This window comes from Rousettus aegyptiacus, unplaced genomic scaffold (assembly GCF_014176215.1).
Source record: "Rousettus aegyptiacus isolate mRouAeg1 unplaced genomic scaffold, mRouAeg1.p scaffold_m13_p_5, whole genome shotgun sequence".
In the NCBI taxonomy this organism is placed as follows: Eukaryota; Metazoa; Chordata; class Mammalia; order Chiroptera; family Pteropodidae; genus Rousettus; species Rousettus aegyptiacus.
In genome coordinates, this window is record NW_023416308.1 from 35,009,994 (window position 1) to 35,032,608 (window position 22,615).

Consider the following 22,615-nt stretch of genomic DNA (forward strand, 5'->3'; position numbering starts at 1 on the left):
CTGTCAGTATTCCAACTGCCCTTTTGCAGAAATTGACAAGCTGATCCTAAAATTCATAAAGAATCTCAAGGAACATTGAATAGCCAAAACAATCTTGAAAAATAAGAAAGTTTGAGGACTCACACTTCTTGATTTCAAAGCTTTACTACAGAGCCACAGGAATCAAGATGGTGTGATACTGGCATAAGGATAGACATACAGACTATTTAATGGAATAGAATAGAGAGCCCAGAAATAAACCCTCACACATATGGTCAGTTGATTTTCAACAAGGATGCCAAGACCATTCAAAGGGGGAAAAGACAGTCTGTTCAACAAATGGTGCTGGGGAAATTAAATATCTATATGCAAAAGAATAAAGTTGAACCCTTATCATATAGCATATATAAAAATTAACTCAACATGATCAAAGACCTCAATTTAAGAGCTAAAAATATAGAACTCTTAGGAGAAAACAGGTGAACATCTTCATAACCTTGGATTGAGCAATGATTTTTTGAGCATGACACCAAAGCATAGACAATCAAAGAAACAATAGATCAATTGGATGCCATCAAAATTTAAAACTTTATGCATCAAAGGACACTAACAAGAATGAAAACACAACCTACAAATTGGGAGAAAATATTTGCAAATCAAATATTTAATACAGAATTAATATCCAGAATAGTAAAGAACTACTAAACTTAACAACAAGAAAACTAATGAAAAAATGAGCAAAAAATGTAAATAGGCATCTCTTCAAAGAAAATACACAATTGGCCAGTAAGCACATGAGAAGATAATCAGTATCAGTCATTAGAGAAATGCAAATCAAAACCACTAGTTAACCACTTTACACCCATTGGGATGGCTATTATCAAAAAAGGGAAACTAACAAGTGTTGGCAAAGATATGAAGATATTGGAACCCAAGTGCATTGGTGGTGGTGATGTAAAGTGGTGCAATCACTGTGTAAAACAATTTGGCGGTTCCTCAAAAAGTTGAAAATAAAATTAGCATATGACCCTAGGTATTTACCCAAAAGAATTGAAAGCAGAGACTTGAACAGATATTCGTACACATATGTTTGTAGCATTCATAATAGCCAAAAGGTGGAAACAATCCAAGTGTCCTTCAACGAATGAATGAATACACAAAATGTTTATACATACAATAGAATATTATCCAGCTCTAAAAAGAAATTCTGATACATGCTACCACATAGATGACCCTTAGAAACATTATGCTAAGTGAAAAAAGCCAGATAGAAAAGGACAGCTGTTGTATGATTCATAGATACAGAAGTTACAGTAGAGATTACTGGGGTCTGGGCAGAGGGAGAATAGGTAGTTACTGCTAATTCCATGAGGATGATGAAAAAATTCTGGAAATTGGTAGTGGTGGTAGTTAAACAACATTGTAAATATACTTAATGCTACTGATTTGTATGCTGAAAAACAGTTAAAATGATTTACAAAAAATGTTTTATGAAGAAAGGACCACTTAACTAACCATTGCAGAAGAGCTCAGAGGACAACCATCATTACAACAGAAGTGCTTTTTGTGTACTTCTCATTTTGTCATGCAGAATATTTAAAAAGTCCTGAACAGTTGAGATTTAATAAAAGTAGTAATCATTCATGCTTCATCAAGGCCATTCTTATGTGCAACTAATATTTTACTTTTACTGCAAGTTGTGGTGAAGAATACAGTGAATATACATACAGTTTAGTGCTACTGTTTTGATTAATGTTGAAGTACCAGGAGGCTCCCACCATTGCTTTGTGCAGTCAGTGTAAATATCAGTACAGTGGAAAAGACAAATCATGTGTTTTAGTATTACTATGGAAATAATTTTAACATTACAGACCCCTTGAAAGGGTCTCACAGACTTCCAGTGACTGTGTAGCACACTTTGAGAACCGCTGTATAAATATATACATTTTAAAAATGCTATAGTCATATGATAGGGAATTGAGAAAGTAGTGAGTGATCGACGCTGCTGTCATTTTGATGTCGTTCCTTCTAGTTTCTTAAAGAGGAAGCTTTTCATGATGTTATACCATTCTAATATGGTTTTATAATTCTGGAGCAAGGGAAGCTAATCCTATCTTTTGTGGTTGAACCGGTATACATTTCAAAGGAAGAGAATTTCAAGGCTGGTAAATAGATATTAATAAGTGTCCTATAGATAGTTTGTAGCTTGCTTAGATTCCTCTGTTGAGGGGTTTAGTGAGAAAAGTTTCTAGGGTGGATTGGAAATGTCTTCCTAGGATGTGGGAAAGAGGTATGAAAGGATGCTAATTTGTTCTCTGTATTCTTAGTCTAAAATTTATAGTTTTCATCAAATTTGAAAATTTTTATTCAAAAAAAATTTTTCATTCCCTTTTTTCTACTTTACTGTAGAGGACTCCATTTGTATGTATATTCGGCCACTTGAAGTTGTTTCATAGGCCGCAGATGCTCTGTTCATTTTTCCCATTGTTTTCTTTTGGGTAGTTGGTATTGCTTTGTTTCCAAGTTAATTAATCTTTTCTTCTGCAGTATTTATTTAATCTGTTGCACATCCTTTCCATTTTAGTTTTCATTTCCAAAAGTTGGATTTGGATCTTTTTAATGTCTTCCATGTACCACGTGCAAATCTTTCTCTACTTTTTTGTACATGTGGAATATAATTATAAGTATTTCGATATCCTTGTCTGTTAATGCTGTCATTTGTGTTGCTTATGGATTTAATTCTATTGATTTTTTTTTCATTCTCACTAAGAGTCATATTTTCTAACTTCATTGCATGCTTGGTAGTTTGTGATTGGATGCCAGACATTGTTAATTTTACCTTGTTACATGCTGGATTTCATATTCTTATAAATATTATTGAACTTCGTTCTGGGACACTACCAAGTTACTTGGAACAGTTTGATCCTTTTAAAGTTTGTTAGGCTAAACTAGAAGAACTTTTAATCTAGGGCTAATTCTCCCCCCACTCCATGCTCTCTAAATTATAAGATTTTTTTCCCCCTTCTCTGTGAGAGCTGGGGAATGTTCTTTCTGTTCCTGTCCTCTGTTTGAGAACTGGGGAATGAAAAGAACTCTGCTCCTTTTCAGGTGGTTCTTTCCCCAGCCTCAGGTATTTTCCTGTGCTGATGTGTTCTCAGCTGAAGACCTAGAAGGCCCCCTTTGTAGATCTCCAGAACTTGCTCTCTGTCTAGCTCTGTTGTGTCTTGCGTTCTGCATGGAGAACTCCAGCTGCCATGGCTTCCACAGACACACAGTTCTCTCTCAACTCAGAGAGACTGTCAGATTTGCCTGGGTTCTCCCTCCCAGTGTTGAGCCCTGGAAGCTTTCCAGGCAGTAAGTTCAGCTAGTCATAAGGTTCACTTCATTTGTTTCCCCTCTCTGAGAGATCAAGGTCCTCTGCTGCCTAATGTCCAATGTCTGGAAACCCGTTATTTCATATGTTTTGTCCAGTTTTTTTAGTTCTTTCAGATGGGAGGATAAATTCATTTTTTCCTCCCATCCCCCTGGGGAAGAATTATGAAAATGGCATCCCATTCAAAATATCTTTTTTCTTTATTTTTTAAAATACTTCCTTTTTGTTTTTCAATTACAATTGGCACATGATGTTATATGAGTTTCAGGTATATGATATAATGATTAAATACATCACTTATAAAGTAATCATTCTGATAAATCTGGTACCCCTCGGACATTGTACATATTTATTACAATATTATTGATTAGATTTCTTATGCTCTACACTACATACCCATGACTATTTTGTAACTACCAATTTGTACCTCTTAATCTCTTGCCCTTTTTTACCACCCTCCCTACCCCAACCTTCCTCCCATCTGGCAATCATCAAAATGTTCTCTGTATCTGTGAGCTTGTTTCTCTTTTGTTTGTTAGTTCGTTCTTCAGATTCCATATGTAACTGAAATCATATGGCATTTGTCTTTTTCTGTCTTACTTCACTCAGCATAATACCCTCTAGGTCCATTCATGTTGTCTCAGATTTCATTCTTTTATATGGCTGAGTCATATTCCATTGAATGTATGTACCACTTCATCTTATCCATTGCATTCATTGCTGGACACTTAAGTTGCGTCCATATCTTGGTTATTGTAAATAATGCTGCAATGAACATGAATTGGCATGTTCCTTCAAAGCAGTGTTTTCGGTTTCTTTGGATAAATGCCCAGAAGTGGGATTACTGGGTTCTTGGCTCTTGTTATAACCTTTGTTTTAAAGTCTATATTGTCAGATGTAAGTTTTGCTACCCCAGCTTTTTTGTTTGTTTCCATTTTCATGAAATATCTTTTTCCATCCCTTATTTTCAGTCTATGTGTGTCTTGATCTGAAGGGATTCTCTTGTAGGCAGCATATGTAGGGAAGGGTCTTGTTATCTTATCCATTCAGCCATCCTGTGTCTTTTGATTGGAGCATTTAATTCCTTCACATTAAAATAATTATTGATATGTAGTTATTGCCATTTTATTGTTCATGTTTTTGATTTTTTTTTTTCTTAACGAAGTCCTCTTAACATCTTGTAAGACTGGTTTGGTAGTTATAAACGCCTTGATCTTTTTCTTGTCTGGGAAGCTCCCTACCTTTCCTTCGATTCTAAAGGATAGCTCTGCTGGGTAGAGTAATCTTGATCATAGGCCCTTGCTTTTTAGCACTTTGAATATTTCATGCCAAGCCCTTCTGGCCTGCAAAGTTTCTGTTGAGAAATCAGCTGGCAGTCTTATGAGAGCTCCCTTGTAGGTAACTAACAGCTTTTCTCTTGCTACTTTTAGGACTCTCTCTTTGTCTTTAACCTTTGGCATTTTAATTACGATGTTTCTTGGTGTGGCCTCTTTGGGTTCATCTTGTTTGGGACTCTGCACTTCCTGGGCTCGTTTGTCTATTTCCTCTGCCAGGTTAGGGAAGTTTTCCCAAATAGGTTTTCAATTCCTCTCTCTCTTCTTCTGGTACCCTGTTGTGTGCATGTTGGTACACTTGATGTTGTCCCATTTTTTAAAACTATCCTCATTTTTTAGAATTCTTTTTTTTTTCTTGTTGCTGTTCTGTTTGGGTGTTTTCTGCTACCTTACCTTCTAAAGTGCTGATTGGATTCTCTGTTTCATCTGATCTACTGTTGATTCCCTCTAAGATATTCTTCATTTTGGTTATTGTATTCTTCATTTCTGATTGGTTCTTTATGTTTCCTACTCGAGTTTTGTGTTTTCTTTTTCTTTGTTAAAGTTCCCACTGAGTTCATCTCTACTTTTTCCCTAAGTTCATTGAGCATCCTTATACCCAGTGTTTTGAACTCTGCATCTGGTAGATTGCTTGTCTCCATTGTTTTCTTTTTTCTGGAGCTTTATTCTCATTTGGGACATGTTTCTTTGTCTCCTCATGCTGGCTGCCTCCCTGCATTTGTTTCTATGTATTACATACGGCTGCTATGTAGTAGGTGTCCTGTGGGGCCTGGTGGAGCAGTCTCTCTGATCACCTGAGCTGGGTGCTCCAGGTATGTTTTTTGTATGGGTTGTATGTGCCCTCCTATTATAGTTGAGCCTTGGTTGCTGTTGGCTCATCAGTGGGATCAATACCCTTAGACCGATTGGTTGTGAGGACTGGCCGTAACTACAGTGGAGGAGCTTTTGTGCAGGGGCTGACCCCACAGAGCAGGATTAGCTTTAGCAGGTTTCTGTGGTTCCTGTCCAGTCTGTCCTTAAGTGGGTCATCCTCAGATTTGGCCCTGAGTAGTGTTTCCAGACCCTGGGATGTGCTGTTGCGAGGGCCTCCTGGGGTGGGCTTGATGTAGGACAAGTTCAGCTGTAGCTTGTTCCTTACCTTAGGCCATCTGGCATAAGCCACGAAACAATTTTCAGTTGGCTACCACCACTAGCCATCTTGGAGGTGCTATAAGAGGCCAAGCCGCAAACCGAGACCAGCTGATGCTGGGTGGGCTTGGGGCTGTTCAGTAAGAGATACGGGGTATGCCAAAGCCAGATGCTGTTTGGGTTTTGTGAACGTTTGAGCGATTTTAGTACAGTCTGCATGCATCATGAACCAAGACAGACCGTTTGTATGGAAAAGCTTTTTGTATGGTAGCGGCTTGGGTGGGTCAGCAGATTGGGTGGGGCAGGGTCTCAGGGAATCATCAGGGCCAGGGCAACCAGTGATAGCCAGGTTGATAGAGACTCAGAATTGGTGTCAGTCTGCACCTGTATGCTCGGTTGCGGGGAGAGCCCAGCAAAGGGCCAATGGATTCTGCCAACACTTCTGTCTGGAAGAAAGTTGCCCCAGAAGCCAAAGAATTCTGTTTCTCCCTGTATGTCCCTGGCGCCTTTCAAGCTGCTGCCCCTGCACTGGAGCTCAGAGCAAGTTAGTCCATCAGCAACTAAGTCTGTGTGAGGGCCATTTAAGGGGAACACCTGGGACTCGCACAGCCTTCTGACTCACTTTGTCCCAGTCTGCGCTGGTTTTCACAGCCAGAAGTTGTGTGTACTTCTCTTCTTGGCACTGGTGCCCCAGGCTGGGGAGCTTGGAGTGTGGCTGGGACTCCTCACTCCTCTGGGGGAACCTCCACAGCTGAGGTATCTATCTTGATTTTTTAACTGTCACGTCGGTGTGGGACCAACTTGTTCTCTGTCTCTGCTCCTCATATCAGTCTTGAGGTGGCTTCTTCTGTATGTCCTTAGTTGTAAGACTTCTGTTCAGCTAGACTTTAGGTGATTTTCAATGATGGCTATTCTGTAGTTTAGTTGTAATTTTGATATGGTCCTGAGAGGAGGCAAGCATAATGTTTACCTATTCCGCCATCTTGACCGGGACCCAGTCTTTGTATTTTCATCTTGGCTGAAAAGAGTTTCAGTCTAAAATTTAATTTGGGATTTCCCCAAATTCAGATACATTTAATGTTTATCAGATGCTTGCTGAATACCTGAAAATTTCAAAACTTGGTCTAGTCTTCCTCTTTCAGTCTCTACCTTGTCACACAGATTAATGGAACACTATTTGCCATGTGCTATGTATTTATTATTGAGCAAAATTAACTTGGCCTTTGATTTTTTTTGTAAGGACTTTTTTTAAAAAATTACTTTATAGATTTAGAAACATATAGCTGGTAAGTGCCAGAACCCGTTTTATTTTTTAAAGCTTATCTCCCAAATGTTTTTTTACCAATTACTTTGATTTTCTTTAAATATAAAGGAAAAGTGACTATATATTTTATTCAGTATTACAGAAATGATCCCTGGAAGCTACACTTTAAGTACCATATGAAATAGTAAACTATATAAACTTAAGAGAAGTTAAAACATGTTCTAAGAGGCATGTCTTTTGAACTCAAAAATATTCAGTAGTGTGATTTACCACAGAATTATGTATTCACATAACGAGAGAATTTCACTCAAAATATTTCTAATAGGACATCGGCTTGGTTATGCACCTCGAGAGAGGGACAGTGAAGATACCCTCCCTTGCCTCCCCTAAAAGAATCAAGTGTTAACTTTTATAAAACCAGAGCAGATCATTATGGAGAGGTAGGAAGGCAGTGCATGTCAAGTAAGTAGAATGCGCAAAAGCTTTTTCTCATCACTTTGCTTTAATCATGCCAACCAAAGACTTGCTTTAGAACCTTAATACTTGTGAAGTCTAAAACTGCATATAAATTACAAATCTTCAAGCACAAGCTCAAAAGCTGGCTACAAGAATGTCTTTTTGCCAGGTCATAGTATACAATGTAGTAGATGCTTACTAGAGATACCTAGTAGTGTGAAAATGTTAGAAGCATTGTGAACTTTAATCCTGGCAACCTATTTAAAATTTTTTTTACTTATTGTATATTGAACTTGCAATATATGTTTTCTTCAGAAAGCTTAAATCCAGTATATTAAATTTGTTAAACAAATGGAATAAAAAACATTTGTTAGCATTTTTTCCCTCTCTTCCGTTAAACCTCCCTCTACTCCTTTTACATGCAAAACACCCATCTGTCTTAGTGCCTAATAAAATGTATCTAGGTGGTTAAAACCAGGTTGAAGTGTTCAGAGTTAATATTTCTTAATTTGTTTCATTCTAATTCTTACGGTATTTTTTTCTCAGATTATTTACATTTAAAATAATTAGTTGAAATTTTATTTTCTCTGTAAAGTTGAACCAGATAGATAATCGTGATCCCTTTTATTCTATTGCCCTAACTGCAAAGAGCATAATTAGAAAGCCACTTAGGAAGAAAGTCTTCCATCGTCTTTTGTGTTAACAGGGAGCTAAGTTCTCTTGACATGAACCTTTGTGCAGGGCTATTTAGGTCTATATATACCTGAATATTATCTATTTAATATTTAATCACTAGATCAGGGTTCTATAGATTAGATCTTACTTGTAGATCCTGAATGATTAAGGTATTGCTTTGTAGTAGTTTCTTAGTTATTTTCACTCAGTGGCACTCTTACATTTCGGTAAACATGTAGTGTTGGGCAATGAGTTTAAGGCAGTATAGAATTAGATGTTAAGCACACAGACTTGTGTGTCTGGGCCAGATTACCTGATTGGGTTCCTTTGCCGTTTACTATCTATATGACTTCAGACAAGTTACTTCTCTTTGCCTCAGATATCTCATTTAAAAGTGTTGTCATAGGATTGTTGTATTGCAATAAATAGGTTAATATTTAGAAAGCACTTAGAATAACATTTGGTTTACAGAAAGCAGGACCTAAGTATTGGATTTAATTTTTATCCTTTATTATTTTTTAATTTTATTGTTATTTTTTTTATTAAGGTGACATTGGTTAACAAAATCCAGTGAGTTTCAGGTGTGCAATTCAACAGTAAGGCACATATATATTGCATTGTGTGTTCACCATCCATAGATTTCTTTCTGTCACCACATATGTGACATCTGTCCCCCTTCTCCCCTCCCCATGTATTTGATTTTTTTAAAATGTGTGTATGTACACTCATTGAAAAGTTATGAGAAAGAAAAAATGAAATACCCTATCCATTGGATTATACCCTTAAAATGGTTAAAATAGTGAATTTTATGTCATGTATATTTTTCCATGATTAAAAATAAAAATCTCATAACTTAAAGGCTACTGATATTTTCTCTATGCAAGTATTGATTCAGCAAGTGTTTTTGAGAACTTATTCTTAGTAGACTCCAGGTGAATGTCAGACTAAAATTCAAGTGTGGTAGGATGAGCAGACACACCGACCCCCTATTTTCTTGGTATCCTGTGGATAGGAGTGCTTGGGTTGGGGCACAGCTGGCTGTACCATGAAACTGGGCTCCAGGGAATGGACTCTACCTCCCCAACCCACCCCTGCACTGTTTTTATAGGGGTGTGAGAGTGAGTTAAAAAATGAGTTTGGTTGCCACTAAGAACCAGCTGCCTGGTACTTTGAGACTGTGGTAGCTGGACTATGGTGGAGATAAAAAGGTCATTGGCTCTGTGAAATAATCATGTGGTTTTTTTTGCTGTATGTCATATTTGTAGTGAATTATGTTAATTTGTAAAGTGTCTTTGCACTGTTTTAATAAACACTGGTTTGTACATATATACTTCACTGGATTCCATTTAATAATCACTTAGGATTTTTTCATTTATATTGGTAAGTGAAATTAGCATGTAATTTTCTTTCTCATGGTCATTGATTATGGCAGTAATCAAAATGAGTTCTCTTTCTGTATTTACCAAGTTTGTGGAAATAAGAATTAGCTTTTACAGGGAATATATAGTAAAAATTCTTCTGTAGTACCATCATGGTGTAATGTGCATGTTTTTGCACACATGCTTGTATGACTATGTGTAAAGGTGAGGAGTGGATTTTGATACCCTACTACATTTACTGGTTTCAAGTTTACCTACGGTTTGGAATATTCCATTTAGTGTAATAACAGTGCTTGCTGTATAGTAGATGCTCAGTATTTATGGAATGAATAAATTTGTGAAAATTATTAGAATAGAGTTAATTGTATTCTGTTATTAAGTAACCTTTTATATTTTTTGTTGTCTCCACTACTGTGCATTCTGAACATTTTTACTGATTCATCACAATAGGTTTAAATTAACACTATTACATAGCTTTTAAATTTATTCTAGTCAAGATACATTTGTGATTTTTTCTCCATTTATTATTTGTTCTTATGCATTATTTTTCCAAATTCATGAATATAACTCTGCCCATTTGACAATATTGAAATTTTATCACGTTTTACTGAATTTAGTGAACTCAGTAAATACTGTTTAGTTTTGTATAATGCCTCTAATACACAAGTTCCATATATTTTCCTGTTAAGAAGTATGATAGGTACTGCTGAATTTCTGCCTTATGTGAGAACAACTAAAAAACTTAGCATGATTTTCTTATAAAGATAAATATAACCCACTTGGGTCATTGACTGCCCTGTACTTCCATATATCTTTCACATGCATTTGTCCTGCTTTTTATAAGAGAAGCCTGCTACTGCTGTTCTTTTCTGTTCTAACTCCATCCTACCTACTTCCATACTCTTCCCAGTGAGGGAAACAAACTCCAGGTCTTTTCAAAGCTCCATTTCACATTTTCTAAATTTGTTAAATTTTTATTAAGATACACTTGACATATAACACTGTAAATTTAAGGTAGCCAATTTGATAAAAACTCCATTTCATTTTGATTGCCTTGTGTGAGCAGGCAGACAGTTCTATTCCCAACTTATAGTCTTATAGAGATTATTCATAAATCTGTTTCTCTACTTACTGCCTCTCTCCCCAGATGCCTGCTAGGAGACATTGTCATATTAATATCTTTCAGACATGTCACACTCATGTCTGAACACAGAATGTATCTTCTTCATTAGCAAACCAACTTCCTTTTTTGTGTTCCCTGAGTTAGTATTATGTAGTGGTGACAAGCACGAACTACTGGAATTCATTCTTGGCTTAACTTGTTTTAAGCCTAGGCTTTTTCATCTAAACAATGGAAGTAATAGTGGAATCTATCTATAGGATAGTGAATGAGAAATAATAAAATACGCAAAATGTCTGACACATAGTTAGTCTTTCAAAGTACTAGTTTTTATTAATATATATTTTTAAGGTACTCCCAGTTGCTTGGGTTCAGAGTTTCAGGTTCATCATCTCTTGTCTTCTGCTTAGTCATCTCATCTTGATTTTACTTCTGCAGTATCTCTCATCTGTCTTATTTTACTACTCATGTTCAAGCTTCCTACTGCAGTTACTATCCTAATTAATTTCTCTGCTTTGTCATTTCCCCTGTAATTCATCTTGCATACTGCTGTCATTTATGGCCTTAAAACAGATTGAATATCATTCCCATTTCTAAACCCTAATGACTTCCCACTGCATTTGTACTATCTCTTACACTAAGAGTGTACCTCTACATTTTGAGTCCCGTTGATGTTTTTCAGTTTTGTCATATGCTGCTATGATTCTACATTCTAGACACACTAGTCTGTTTGCCAGTCCCTCCCTGCACTCTTCTACTGAGCCTTTGCTTAAGTCATTCCCTTGGCCTAGAATCCCTTTCCCTCCCATACTGTCTACTGAAATTCTGTTTTTCCTTCAAGTCCAGGATGCCTCCTAAATTATACTAGTTTTAGTTAGTGGTTCTTTCACCCATGCTCTTGTGACACTTGGTTTTTTGTTTAGTTTGCCAGATTTTACCCAAGTGTGTTAGTCTGCTTTGATAACCAACCTGCTAGACAGGTCCAAGAAGACTTTTTTTTTACTACATTATCTGACATTGTCTTTGTTTAAAGTTTCTTAAAAGTATGTTAAATTTAGTAAAATACTACTAAATACTAAGCATTACTAACTAACTAAAATACTAATACCGGAGTTTTATACACAGAATCTTGAACTTGAGAAGGATTATTTTTAATGGAAATACATTAAAGAAAATGGCAGCGATGAAGTCTTCTCTGCTTTTGATCCTTCCAAACAGTTTTAGATTCAGATAGATAAAGAAAATTCCATGTTCTTTCCCAAGTTTTAAGAGGAGCAGAATTTAGTAGGTACTCTATATTTGTTCAGAGAAATCCTATGTTTGAGTGGAAATGGATGTCTAGTGTGTCATGTACTCAGGAGTTAAATATTAATGATAATTAAATTGACTTTCTACATATTTAATTAGATTCCATTACAGCTGTTTCCTATTCAGGATAAATTGTTTTGTTTATAAATTTATTTTTTAAGTTCATGAGATGAGCCTTCTGAAAGGTGGTTGGTGTTTTTTGTTATTGTGGGGAGGGTATGAGAAGTTTTGGAGGTTTCTGCATTACTTTACTGATATACTGTATAATTCTTATGGAATTAGTAAAGAGAACTAGTAACCAGTTCTCAGGGTTAATATGTTTTTAGCTGCGGACAAATGCTTCCATGTATGTAATTTACATAGTTGTCTTTCAGAATTTGGGTTGAGTAAATTCAGAGGTTATTTTGAATAATAGAGAAATCTGATTATATTTTTGAACTCTTTAGAAATGATGTAATAGCACCATAAGCTAATGTAGCTTTTCACCATGATTTTAAAGCTATTTTTTTTTAACCACACTAAAAACCAAAGGCATTAACTTATAAATATCATGCCTTGATAGTTTGTGCTTTAATAAAAATGTATCACATTAATTGTTTAAAAATATTGACTCTAGTATAAGGGATCAGTTTTAACCTATTTCCTGTTTAGAAAAAAAAAGTGCAGCTCATTGCCAACATTAATTTTACATAAACATGCTCTTTGAGGCTAAAGCAAATCTGACTGGTTTTCAGTGTGAAATTAAAATATAAAAACTGTTCTGGGAGTATTTCTAAATAGAGTTTGTCTCTAATTCTAGTGTAACAGAAACGTATGCATAAATTGGATTCATCAAATGAATCTTAAGCTAACAACTGTTGGAGAATGATATTAATTTAGTATCATGTGAGGAATGCTACATTTTCTAGGATTTGACATTATCAGCAATCAAGAATTACTGTATTTTGTAAATGGAACTACCACTACTAAAAATGGAATGCTATACATAGAATGACATCATTTGTTTCCAAAGACTATTGATATATTAGAGCGTTGTAAAAATAATGATAACAGTGAGATATTTTGTGGCAAACTTTGGGGGTAAGGTTAGGATTGTAATCTGCGAGTTATCTCAGAGCAAATGCTGCAGCGGCAAGTGCTTCTGGCGAGTATTCTTGGGCAAATGGGAAAAGGGTTAAGTGAGTTAGGAAAGAAGGAATATATCTGTGAAAATATTTTCTGGTAATAACTATACAGTGAAGATGCATGGCAAACACTCACTGCCTTAAGCAAGCGGTCAAGGTTAGTATCACCAGTGATGTCATGTGGGCTTATGTACCCCCTGATATGATAAGGGCACTTCTCTTCTGTGGTATTCTTTCTGTAAACTCATAACCTCAGTCAAAATATGAGAAAAGACATCAGCTAAACACAAATCGAAAGTTCTACAGAATACCTGACCAGTAATCCTCAAAACCATTAAGGTCATGGAAAACAAGAAAAGACTAAAAAACTCTCACAGACCAGAGGACACTAAGGAGATATAATGAATAAATGTAATGTGGTATCCTAGATTGGATCCTGGAACAGATAAGGACATTAATAGAAAAACCTGGTGAAACCTAGTAAGAGTCTAGGTTTAGTTAACAGGACTAACTAATGTTGGTGTCTTAGTTTGACAGATGTTATCACACTAATATAATGATAATATTAAGGGAAACGAAAACTGAATGAGGGTGTATAGGAACACTCTACGATCTTTGCAACTTTTCTGTAAACCTAAAATTCCAAAATAAAAAGTTTATTGAAAAAAATCAGTTATATTTTCCAATTCAAGCTACAGATTTTATTGAATGACTGTTAAGTGCAAGGCAGTGTGCTCACAATTGCCCCTGCCCTTAAGGAGTTGTCGTCCAACTAGGGAATAAGACAACTGATAGAAAGTAGGCAATGATGGAGCCTGTGCAAAGTATGAACAAGATGCTATTCGTGGAGTGGAAAGGTGTACAGTGTTGGAGTGTAGATACTAAATGAAGAGTGGTAAACCTGTCTTCCCCAACATACACACCAAGGAAATAGTATTTGAAATCAACTTTGTATGGGCAGGATTTCAGTAACCATAGTTACTGGAAAGGAAATATTGTTATTACAAATGATCCTGGGCTCTTGAATCAGACAGACCTGCTCTGCTACTTGGACAAGTTATTTAATGCCACTAAGTGTTTTTCATTTGTAACATAGAATAATTCCTACTGCACAGCATTATTAACAGAGTTAAATGAAATATACATATAGTTTAGCAAAATGACACATATATAGTAAGCTTTTAACATTAACTGTTAAGAGATGGAGAGAGGCATATATTTTTGTAACACTATCACTGGGCCACCTGGAAAGGATATAGTGGGAAAAGATAGAATGTTTTGGGAAATGTTGAGCAGTATATATTTAGAAAGGTGAGTCAGGATCTTTGACTTATAAACTGAGTAATTTGAATTTTTTGGTGGTTATTGGGAAGCCATTGAAGATTTTCCTATAGGGGGAGTAAGGAGATTGGGTCGCTTTTAAAATTAATTTGATAAACGTATGAGGGGAGTACTGGAGATTATCCTGTGGGCTGCTGCTTTTCCTTATACTTGGTGAATTAGATTAGCATTCCTTTAGCTTTAGAATTTTGTGAAACAGCTCAAGATGTTCTGGTTTATTAATGTTGTGTGATGGTAATCTGTTACCGTGTACCTTAGGGGTCTCAAAAGCAGGACAATGTATAGTATCAATTATACTTAATATGTTTTTAGTAAAAAAGATTATTGGTATAATATGTTTTTAGTAAAAAAGATTATTGGTATTTTTAGATATATTAGCTTAGAACTCCTTTTGTAAGTGATGCCGTTTATTTTACTCTTTTTAAAAGCAGTTTAAGCAGATAAGAGTTAAACAGTACTTCATTGACTTCCTGTGAAGCTTTTGTTGAAAGAAATTCCGTTGTATCTATTTTTAAAGCTGATTACTGTGAGTAGAGGATGCTGCTGTTGAGTTGAATGTCATCTTTGTATGTTCTCACTCAGCATTCTTTGGATGACACTAGCATTTGTATGTAAGGTTTTTGGAGTTTACTGAAAGGTAAAGCAGCGTAGTTATCACTGAAATGGTACCACTAAATGAAATACTTAAAAGCATTGATAATTTCACCATTCAGCAATAAAATTAATTTGTCATCGTCTATATGAGTACTTCAGCCCACACCATGGCTGAATGGCAAAGAATGGGTTATATCGTGACCTCATTTTGTTAATATTTTACAACTCCAAAATGGTATCAGCTTGTTTATCATTGTATTAAAAATGTTAATCATTTAAAAAAATTCCCACTGGAAGTACAGGATCATTATTAGGTTCACAGATACTTTAAAAATAGATTTCAGTGTAAATTATTGGAGTTTTTCTCCCAGTGTTTTATTATGAAATTTTTCAAACATACAGAAGAGTTGAAAGAATATACCTATCACTTAGATTCTACAATTAACAAAATTATTGTTTTTAAAAAGAAAGTTCTGCTTTCTACTCTTTTTAAAAATCAGACTTTTCTGGGTCTTTGAACAATTTTCACATGAGAATATTTTGAAATGGCTAAGATGATTTTTAATGTTTCTTAATGTTTCTGTGCTATTCAGAAATTATAAAATTCTTTGAGTAAAATAATTAACATATTCTGGGATTTAGCCAATCTCTCGTGTCAGAGTAAATAACAGTAGTTTATCAGATTAGATTAATTTTTCAGGCCCTATATATGGTTTATATAATGAATTGTTCATTTAAATGTCATAAGATATAAATTCATTTAAAATTTTTGCAGGCAAGAATAAAATATACTTTAAAAATTATTATTTCGTGGGTATAATTTCTAGTTTTAAGTCATAGAAGGATAAGTACTAGCTTTCTCTTCTGTCTTTCTTCTTCAACTCTCTTATGAAAATAAATTGCCAAAGTTAAGGTTTCTTTTCCAATTTCAAATCAATGATATAGCATAAATTTATTCATTTTTATACCTGGGAAGATTTTTAAGAGTAATTGGTTTTGGCTTCCTTATATTCCATTTGAGGCAACAGAGCATTAAGCCCAGAGAGGTTAAATAACTGCCCAAGGACACAGTAAGTTAATGGGAAATCAGGAAATATATTTTAGATCTCTAGTTGTCAGGTACTTCTTTGTAGAAGGAATAAAGAAAGCATGCTTGTCAATTATCTCTGAGTGTCAAAATGGAGTTTCAAAAAAATGAACCCTAAGTGCGAATATCTTTATAAATACATTAGACTAATTGTTTTACAGGTTATCGTTTTTTTTTTCTAGAAGACCTCAGTCCCTTAATATTCATTTCTCAACCATCTTTTTCTTCTTGAAACTGTTATTGTACTTTTAAGAGATTTTCATTAAAACAAAAAGGTGGTTATACTCTCAGTACTTTTATTAAACAATAAATACGTTTTAATATTAGGGGTTAATGTATCTCCCCATACTAATTTTTTTCCATTTCCTCTTTCTCTGCAAAGTACTTTGTGGACAAGAGTTAGTTACAAGATTGCTTTTTTTTTTTTCTTTTTTCTTTTTTTCCCCAGTATTTCATGTAGTAGTAAGCTCACTTGTCAACATCATTTGAGGAGTTTTCTTTTTCTCATATTCACATAAAGGCTACTTTTCAACATTCATGCTTGATCTATAGAAATGGCGATTGTGATTCCTATAAAGTTTTTTTTTTTTTTTTTTTACTTTTGAAGCTAAAACAGGAGCTATAAATGCTTAATTTTTAATATTTCTAAGTATTGGTGATATATAAATCTTAGTTCCTTATTACCTGAAATTATATACAGAAAAATGTATACCGTTATTTTAGGCTTGAGGTACACTGACTTTTAGAGTAGGACTTGAGGTGGGGGAAAAGAACTGACAAGACTTGAACTTAAAAAATAAATTTATACTACATACAGAATCAGCATTTGATTATGAGGAAGTTGTGAGAGGGGAAGAGGAATATGGAAGCTATAGAGTAGAAATTTTAGTTGCTTGGATATAGATGTTTAGAGTTAAAGGTAGTAAAAATAACCTCCTTCAAATACGGAGTTAAAGAAAAATCTGTATTACTTGCTTCTACTAGAAATGAAGAAAGGTCTTTTCTTGAGGGCATTTACAAAAAATTGAACAGTTTTGTTCTTTTGTGGATCTCTGGAGAATTATTTGAACATTGTATGAATTGAAGTAACTGTTGAGAGAATTTTGAGAAGTATTGATTACTTTGTAATAAGCCCAAATATATCTGTCATGTCTTATTCTGAGTTCACATATTTAGACAGGTTCTGCTGATTAAATTCTACCCTATATACTGTAGACACTGAGGCATAAGCCTAAGGCTTTAAAATGTCATTGAACAGAATTTCAGCGTGCTCTGACTCATGAGCTTTTATAGATTCTTTATTTCCTCTTAAGAAATGTGATGCTTATAGTGCATATCTCTGTTGGTTTTAAGAAATGTAAGCTGGTGTTTTGGAGGGATGCATCCTTGAATAGGAAAGTGTCTTAAATTGATTTTCAGTAACTCTTTTAGTCAGCACTTTGAACTACTCTTAGGTACCTGGTGCTGTTATATCCTATGGTATATAGCTTTCCTTTTTTTGTGGCTTACTTCACAAATTAAGAAAGCTTTCTGTCTATTATTTTTTGGTATCTGTATTTTATCTCTGGTCTAGCTAACATTAGTGCTAGATACCTGGTAGATTCTCAGTGGAAAATTATTTGAAGAGTCAAAGATGCTGACCAAGGCCCAAACATCTCAAGACTCACTTCCTGTCTTTACTTCAGACTTGGCTTAAAAATTAACACTCAGAGGAGTTCCTAAGATCATCCTCTCAAAAATGGCAACCCTATATGACTCTCTCATAAGCTGTCTTGTTTTTCTTCAAAGCACTTTTATTTCATCAGCTGATACTCTCCCATGGGAATTTAAATGTCATAAAACTAGGAATTTTGTTTTGTTCATTGTATCCATTTTTAGTGCCTAGTAAATTGTAGGCAGTCAAATGTTTTCTGAAGGTATAGTAAAGGTTAGAAATTGTGCCAGATGCCCAAGAAATGGTTTTAGCTCTCGTGCACACAAGTAACTGTAGTACAAGATGGGTTCAGGTGACTAAGAGAACCGCACTGAAAATGCTGAGAGTATTTTAGGGGTTTATTACTTCTAGCTGGCTTCTTAAGAAATGACATTTAAGCTGGGTCTTATTTCATATTAGGGAAACAAGCAGAGGATCAGAGGTAGGAAAAGGTAATACATATAGTAGTACATATAAGAAAAATTTGGCTAGAATATACTAGTGAAGAATTAAGAAATTAGCTAGAAAGGTAGGTTAGAACCATGTCAGTGGATAGTCTTAAAATCAAAGCTAAGTTTGGATTTTGTCCCATTGGCACTGTGGAAATTGTTTTTTTTTGCTTCCTTAAAAGGAGTTATGTGTGGTATTATTGAATGTGTATAGAAAAAGACTGACGTTTAAATTATGAGGTAGGTAGGTGAACATAGTAGCAAGGAGTATATATTAGAATAATAATGTAAATCAAAGGTAGGATTGATAATGGTCCACAAATTGACAAATGAGAATGAAGAATACGAGAAATGGAAGAAGCCAAGATGAGTCTAAGGTTTTGAACTTGTTGAAAGTAAGATGGTGTTGTCATTAAATAGAGAAATAGGGAACATGAAGAAAGAACAGATTTGAGAAGGAAGGTTGGTTTAATTTTTAACATCTTGCTTTGAAGTGGCTAGCATTTGAATGGAGAAATGTAGGCAGATGGAAAGCTACTAAGGCCTAAGATTTGGGAATGGTTTGCAGAGTAGTTTTTGAAACCTTGAGACTAAAAGGAAAATAGCAGAGATCAAATTTTTGGGAAATAGCTCTATCAAGAGAATAGGAAGAAAAGGCAAAGGAAGAACAAAAGCAAGTAAGAGAACCCAGAGAGGACAACATTGGAAAAACCAGGAAAGATATTTTCAGGAAGAAGTAAGACACAAAACTTTTTTCCAGAAATAACTCTTGTAATCTAGGAAGTGTGATATATATTTTTTTCTGTCATATTATACATTATTTTACTGTACAGTTTAGCATAGTTTTTTATACATAGTAGATTTTGACAGTTTAGCATATGTTAAAGTATTGGACTCTCACCTACCTATCTTTAAGAATTAACCTTTGGCAGAATGTTATATTAATATTGAGGCTCAGTGCACTGTGCAGTCTGGTGTCTTGCTGAAGATTTGTGCTTTGCAGATTTTCTACCAAGTTATTTGATTCAGAGTCCCTCTATGATTTATTCTTGATCTTTTCTGTTTTTATTTTTAAAATAGTAAAAGTCCTAAGCAGCAATAAATGAAGAATCTCAGAGTACAATGTGGAAAACAGTTAACAAAGTTTAGGCATTAAATAAGTGTTTGTATTTTTGTCTTACACTTGAGCTGTTTAACATATGAATTATTTTAAACTATCCTCAAAGATTTTTTTTATCACTTCTATAGATGCTTTCAGAAAGTAAATAGGAAACTAGAAAGAAAATAACTTGCTACAAGTACAAGAAGACAAATATAAAAAAACTGAAGCTAATTTGTTGGTAAGCTGACTGGAAAGATTTCAGCAGCATTTAGCAGAAAAGTTAGGACTAGAGAAACTTGGTTACTTCAGTGCAGTATTTTATCCAGGATAGACAAAGATGGGACTTACTGTGACACTACAGTATAGTATAAAAAAGGAAAATTTCTCTCTATTGAAGAGAATTTTTAGGTAATAAAATTTGATCACAAATTGACTTGAAATTTTATGGTCCATCTGTATCACAAGAATAGACTTTTGAATACATAAAGACTAATTATTGAGGCAAGAGAAAATAAGCAAGTGTAATCAGAAGCTGATTTAGTGTATAACTATATATAAAGCATATGTCTCTTGTTCTGTGTGATAATACCATTAAAGATAAATTGAATAAAGTACATATCTAAAAGTGGAGTTATCTGGTGTGTTAAATTGGTATTGTGTGACATCCTTATAATTCATATCCATTAGAGATTATTAGAATAAAGTTAACTAAAAAAAGAAAATAGAGTTACTAATTGTTAAAACAGTAGTAGCATATGCACTTATATAGAAAATTTTACATTGTGTGGATGTTAACATTTCATTTTTACTAAGGAGACATTGTTTTTGTATAACTTAACTCTTTCAGGTCTGATTTAGTGAAAATATTTGTTAGGTCCGGATATTTAGATAGTCTTTTTTATTGAGAATTTAAATTTATTTTTTATTTGGATGAGTTGTATGATGATTTAAAAAATCCAGAATAGCTTATGCAAAGCAGGAAATAACATGTTTTACTTTTCTAGCATTTCTTTTCTCTTGTGAGTTGAATCGTAATAGCAGGGTACAAGTTCTTATACTTATTTGTTGAATCCTCTTATGTCATCCTAAAGTCGTAAATTTGTTCATGTTAATTTATGCTAAGAGTCATTAGGCCTGATTAAGATTCAAAGCCTTAAAACATTATTGTTAATTTCTTTTCTTATTTACTATACAACATCTATTTGAATGGAGGGAACAGGAGTGGACCTAGTTGATGGAACGGTCTTTCTGCTATTATATTTGCATCTTTCATATAATGTTAGGGCAAAAACAGTTTCTGAAGCCCTTCTTCGAACAATGATAATATAGAGTACAGTTGACCCTTGAACAACACAGGGGTTAAGGGTGCCTACCCCTGACCCATGCAGCTGAAAATCCATGGGTGACTTTGACTCCCCAAAACCTGAACTACTAATAACCTTAGCTTTATTGATAACATAAGCAATTAACACATTTTGTATGTTATATGTATTCTGTATTCTTACAATAAAGTAAGCTAGAGAAAAGAAAATGTTAAAATCATAAGAGAAAATACATTTACTGTACTGTATGTATATATTGAAAAAAAAAATCTGCATGTAAATGGACCCACGCAGTTCAAACTCATGTTGTTCAACGTTCAGCTGTATTTAATATTGTCAGTAGCACACATTCTTTCCTTTCTTCTCCCCTGGTTTAGTATATCTTTGAATAATAGTGGCAAGAAAATATATTTGAAGAGGGTTTTTATAAATGTATTTTAATATTTATGTATTATATACCTGATGAACTCAGTGCATTTAAGATAAAAATAATTTTATGTATTTAATTATTATCCTTCTGATCATTTGTAGGAGAAACCTGACTAAACTGTCCCTGATCTTCAGCCACATGCTAGCAGAACTAAAAGGTATCTTTCCAAGTGGACTCTTTCAAGGAGACACATTTCGGATTACTAAAGCAGATGCTGCAGAATTTTGGAGGAAAGCTTTTGGGGAAAAGTAAGTCTCAAAATAATGCATTTGAACCCTATGAAGAACTAAAGTTTGTATTGTGGACTTTTGTTTAGTTTTTAATTAGTAAAATATTTAAAACAGGAAAACATAGAGGAAAAGAATAATTTTGTGTATACCTGCTTTCCAGCATTGGTAAATGCTAACATTTTCTGCCCCTCGCCCCTTTAAAGAAATTTAGCAGATTCAGTTGAAACCCAAGCTTGTCGATTGAATACACTTCCCTTTCTCTCCCCATTCATTATGTTGTTAATTGACATTCACATTTCAAATTATTTTGCTACGGCAAACAGTCCTATAGTGAACAAAATTGTATTTGTCTTCATATGCAAGAGTTTCTCTATAGTTACATACCTAGGAGTGGAATTGATGAGTCAGGGAGTTTCATATCTTCTTTGCCAACCGTTGCCTAATTGTTTTCCAAAGTGGTTGTCCCAGTTTATATTCCCATAAATAGTGTACACCAATTCCAGGAGCTCTGCAATTTGGTTAACACTAGTAATTTGAGTTGGTATATTTTGCTTTACATTCCTGATGACATGGGAGGTTGAACATCTTTTCTCAATTGTGACTGATAAACAGAATTTTTATTCTGACTTGCCTATTCCTCTTGCACACTTCTCCATTTTCCTTTTAAATTGTTTCTTTTTTCTGTTCTAAGGTATTAATTCTTTGTCAAATTACAAATACCTTCTCTTTGGCCATGGCTTGTCTTTTCACTTTGTTATATTGTATTATAAAGTACAAAGTTTTAAATTATATAGATCTATGAGTTTTTAAGTATGGACATAAATGTGCTTATATATATCTAAAATTTTGGATCAAAGGACTGGAAAGGTAGAAAGCAGTAAACTTTTAGAGTTGAATATGCAGACCCTAATGTCTCCCTTTAAATGCTTTCTTTATTTAGAAAAATGTTTACGTATAAAATACAGAATAATTAGCAATTTTAAAAAACCTAGTTGAAGAGGACGGAGATAAGTTTAACATTGTTCCTTTAATAATTATATTAGAAAAGAGTTTAGAATACCATTTGTTCTCATTTTCAGGCAGGTGAATACATGAGCTTTTCAAAGGCTTTATTTATTTGTTTTAAAGATCTTAGGAAAGAGAAATCCCGTAGTATCTCTTCCTAGCCTTATCTGAGGTTTAATCACTCATGTTAAATAATTTCTTCCTCATCTGTATCAGAACTCC

General features: G+C 34.3%; 1 protein-coding gene across 1 annotated transcript in view; it reads left to right on the forward strand.

Annotated features, from left to right (window-relative positions):
- The window catches only part of CBL (Cbl proto-oncogene), a 96,325-nt gene that overhangs the window by 26,390 nt on the left and 47,320 nt on the right, over positions 1 to 22,615 (forward strand). Inside the window, exon 3 of the mRNA XM_016139367.2 lies at positions 21,260 to 21,406. Coding sequence (XP_015994853.2) covers positions 21,260 to 21,406 — 147 coding nt within the window. The remainder of the gene's footprint in view (positions 1 to 21,259; positions 21,407 to 22,615) is intronic.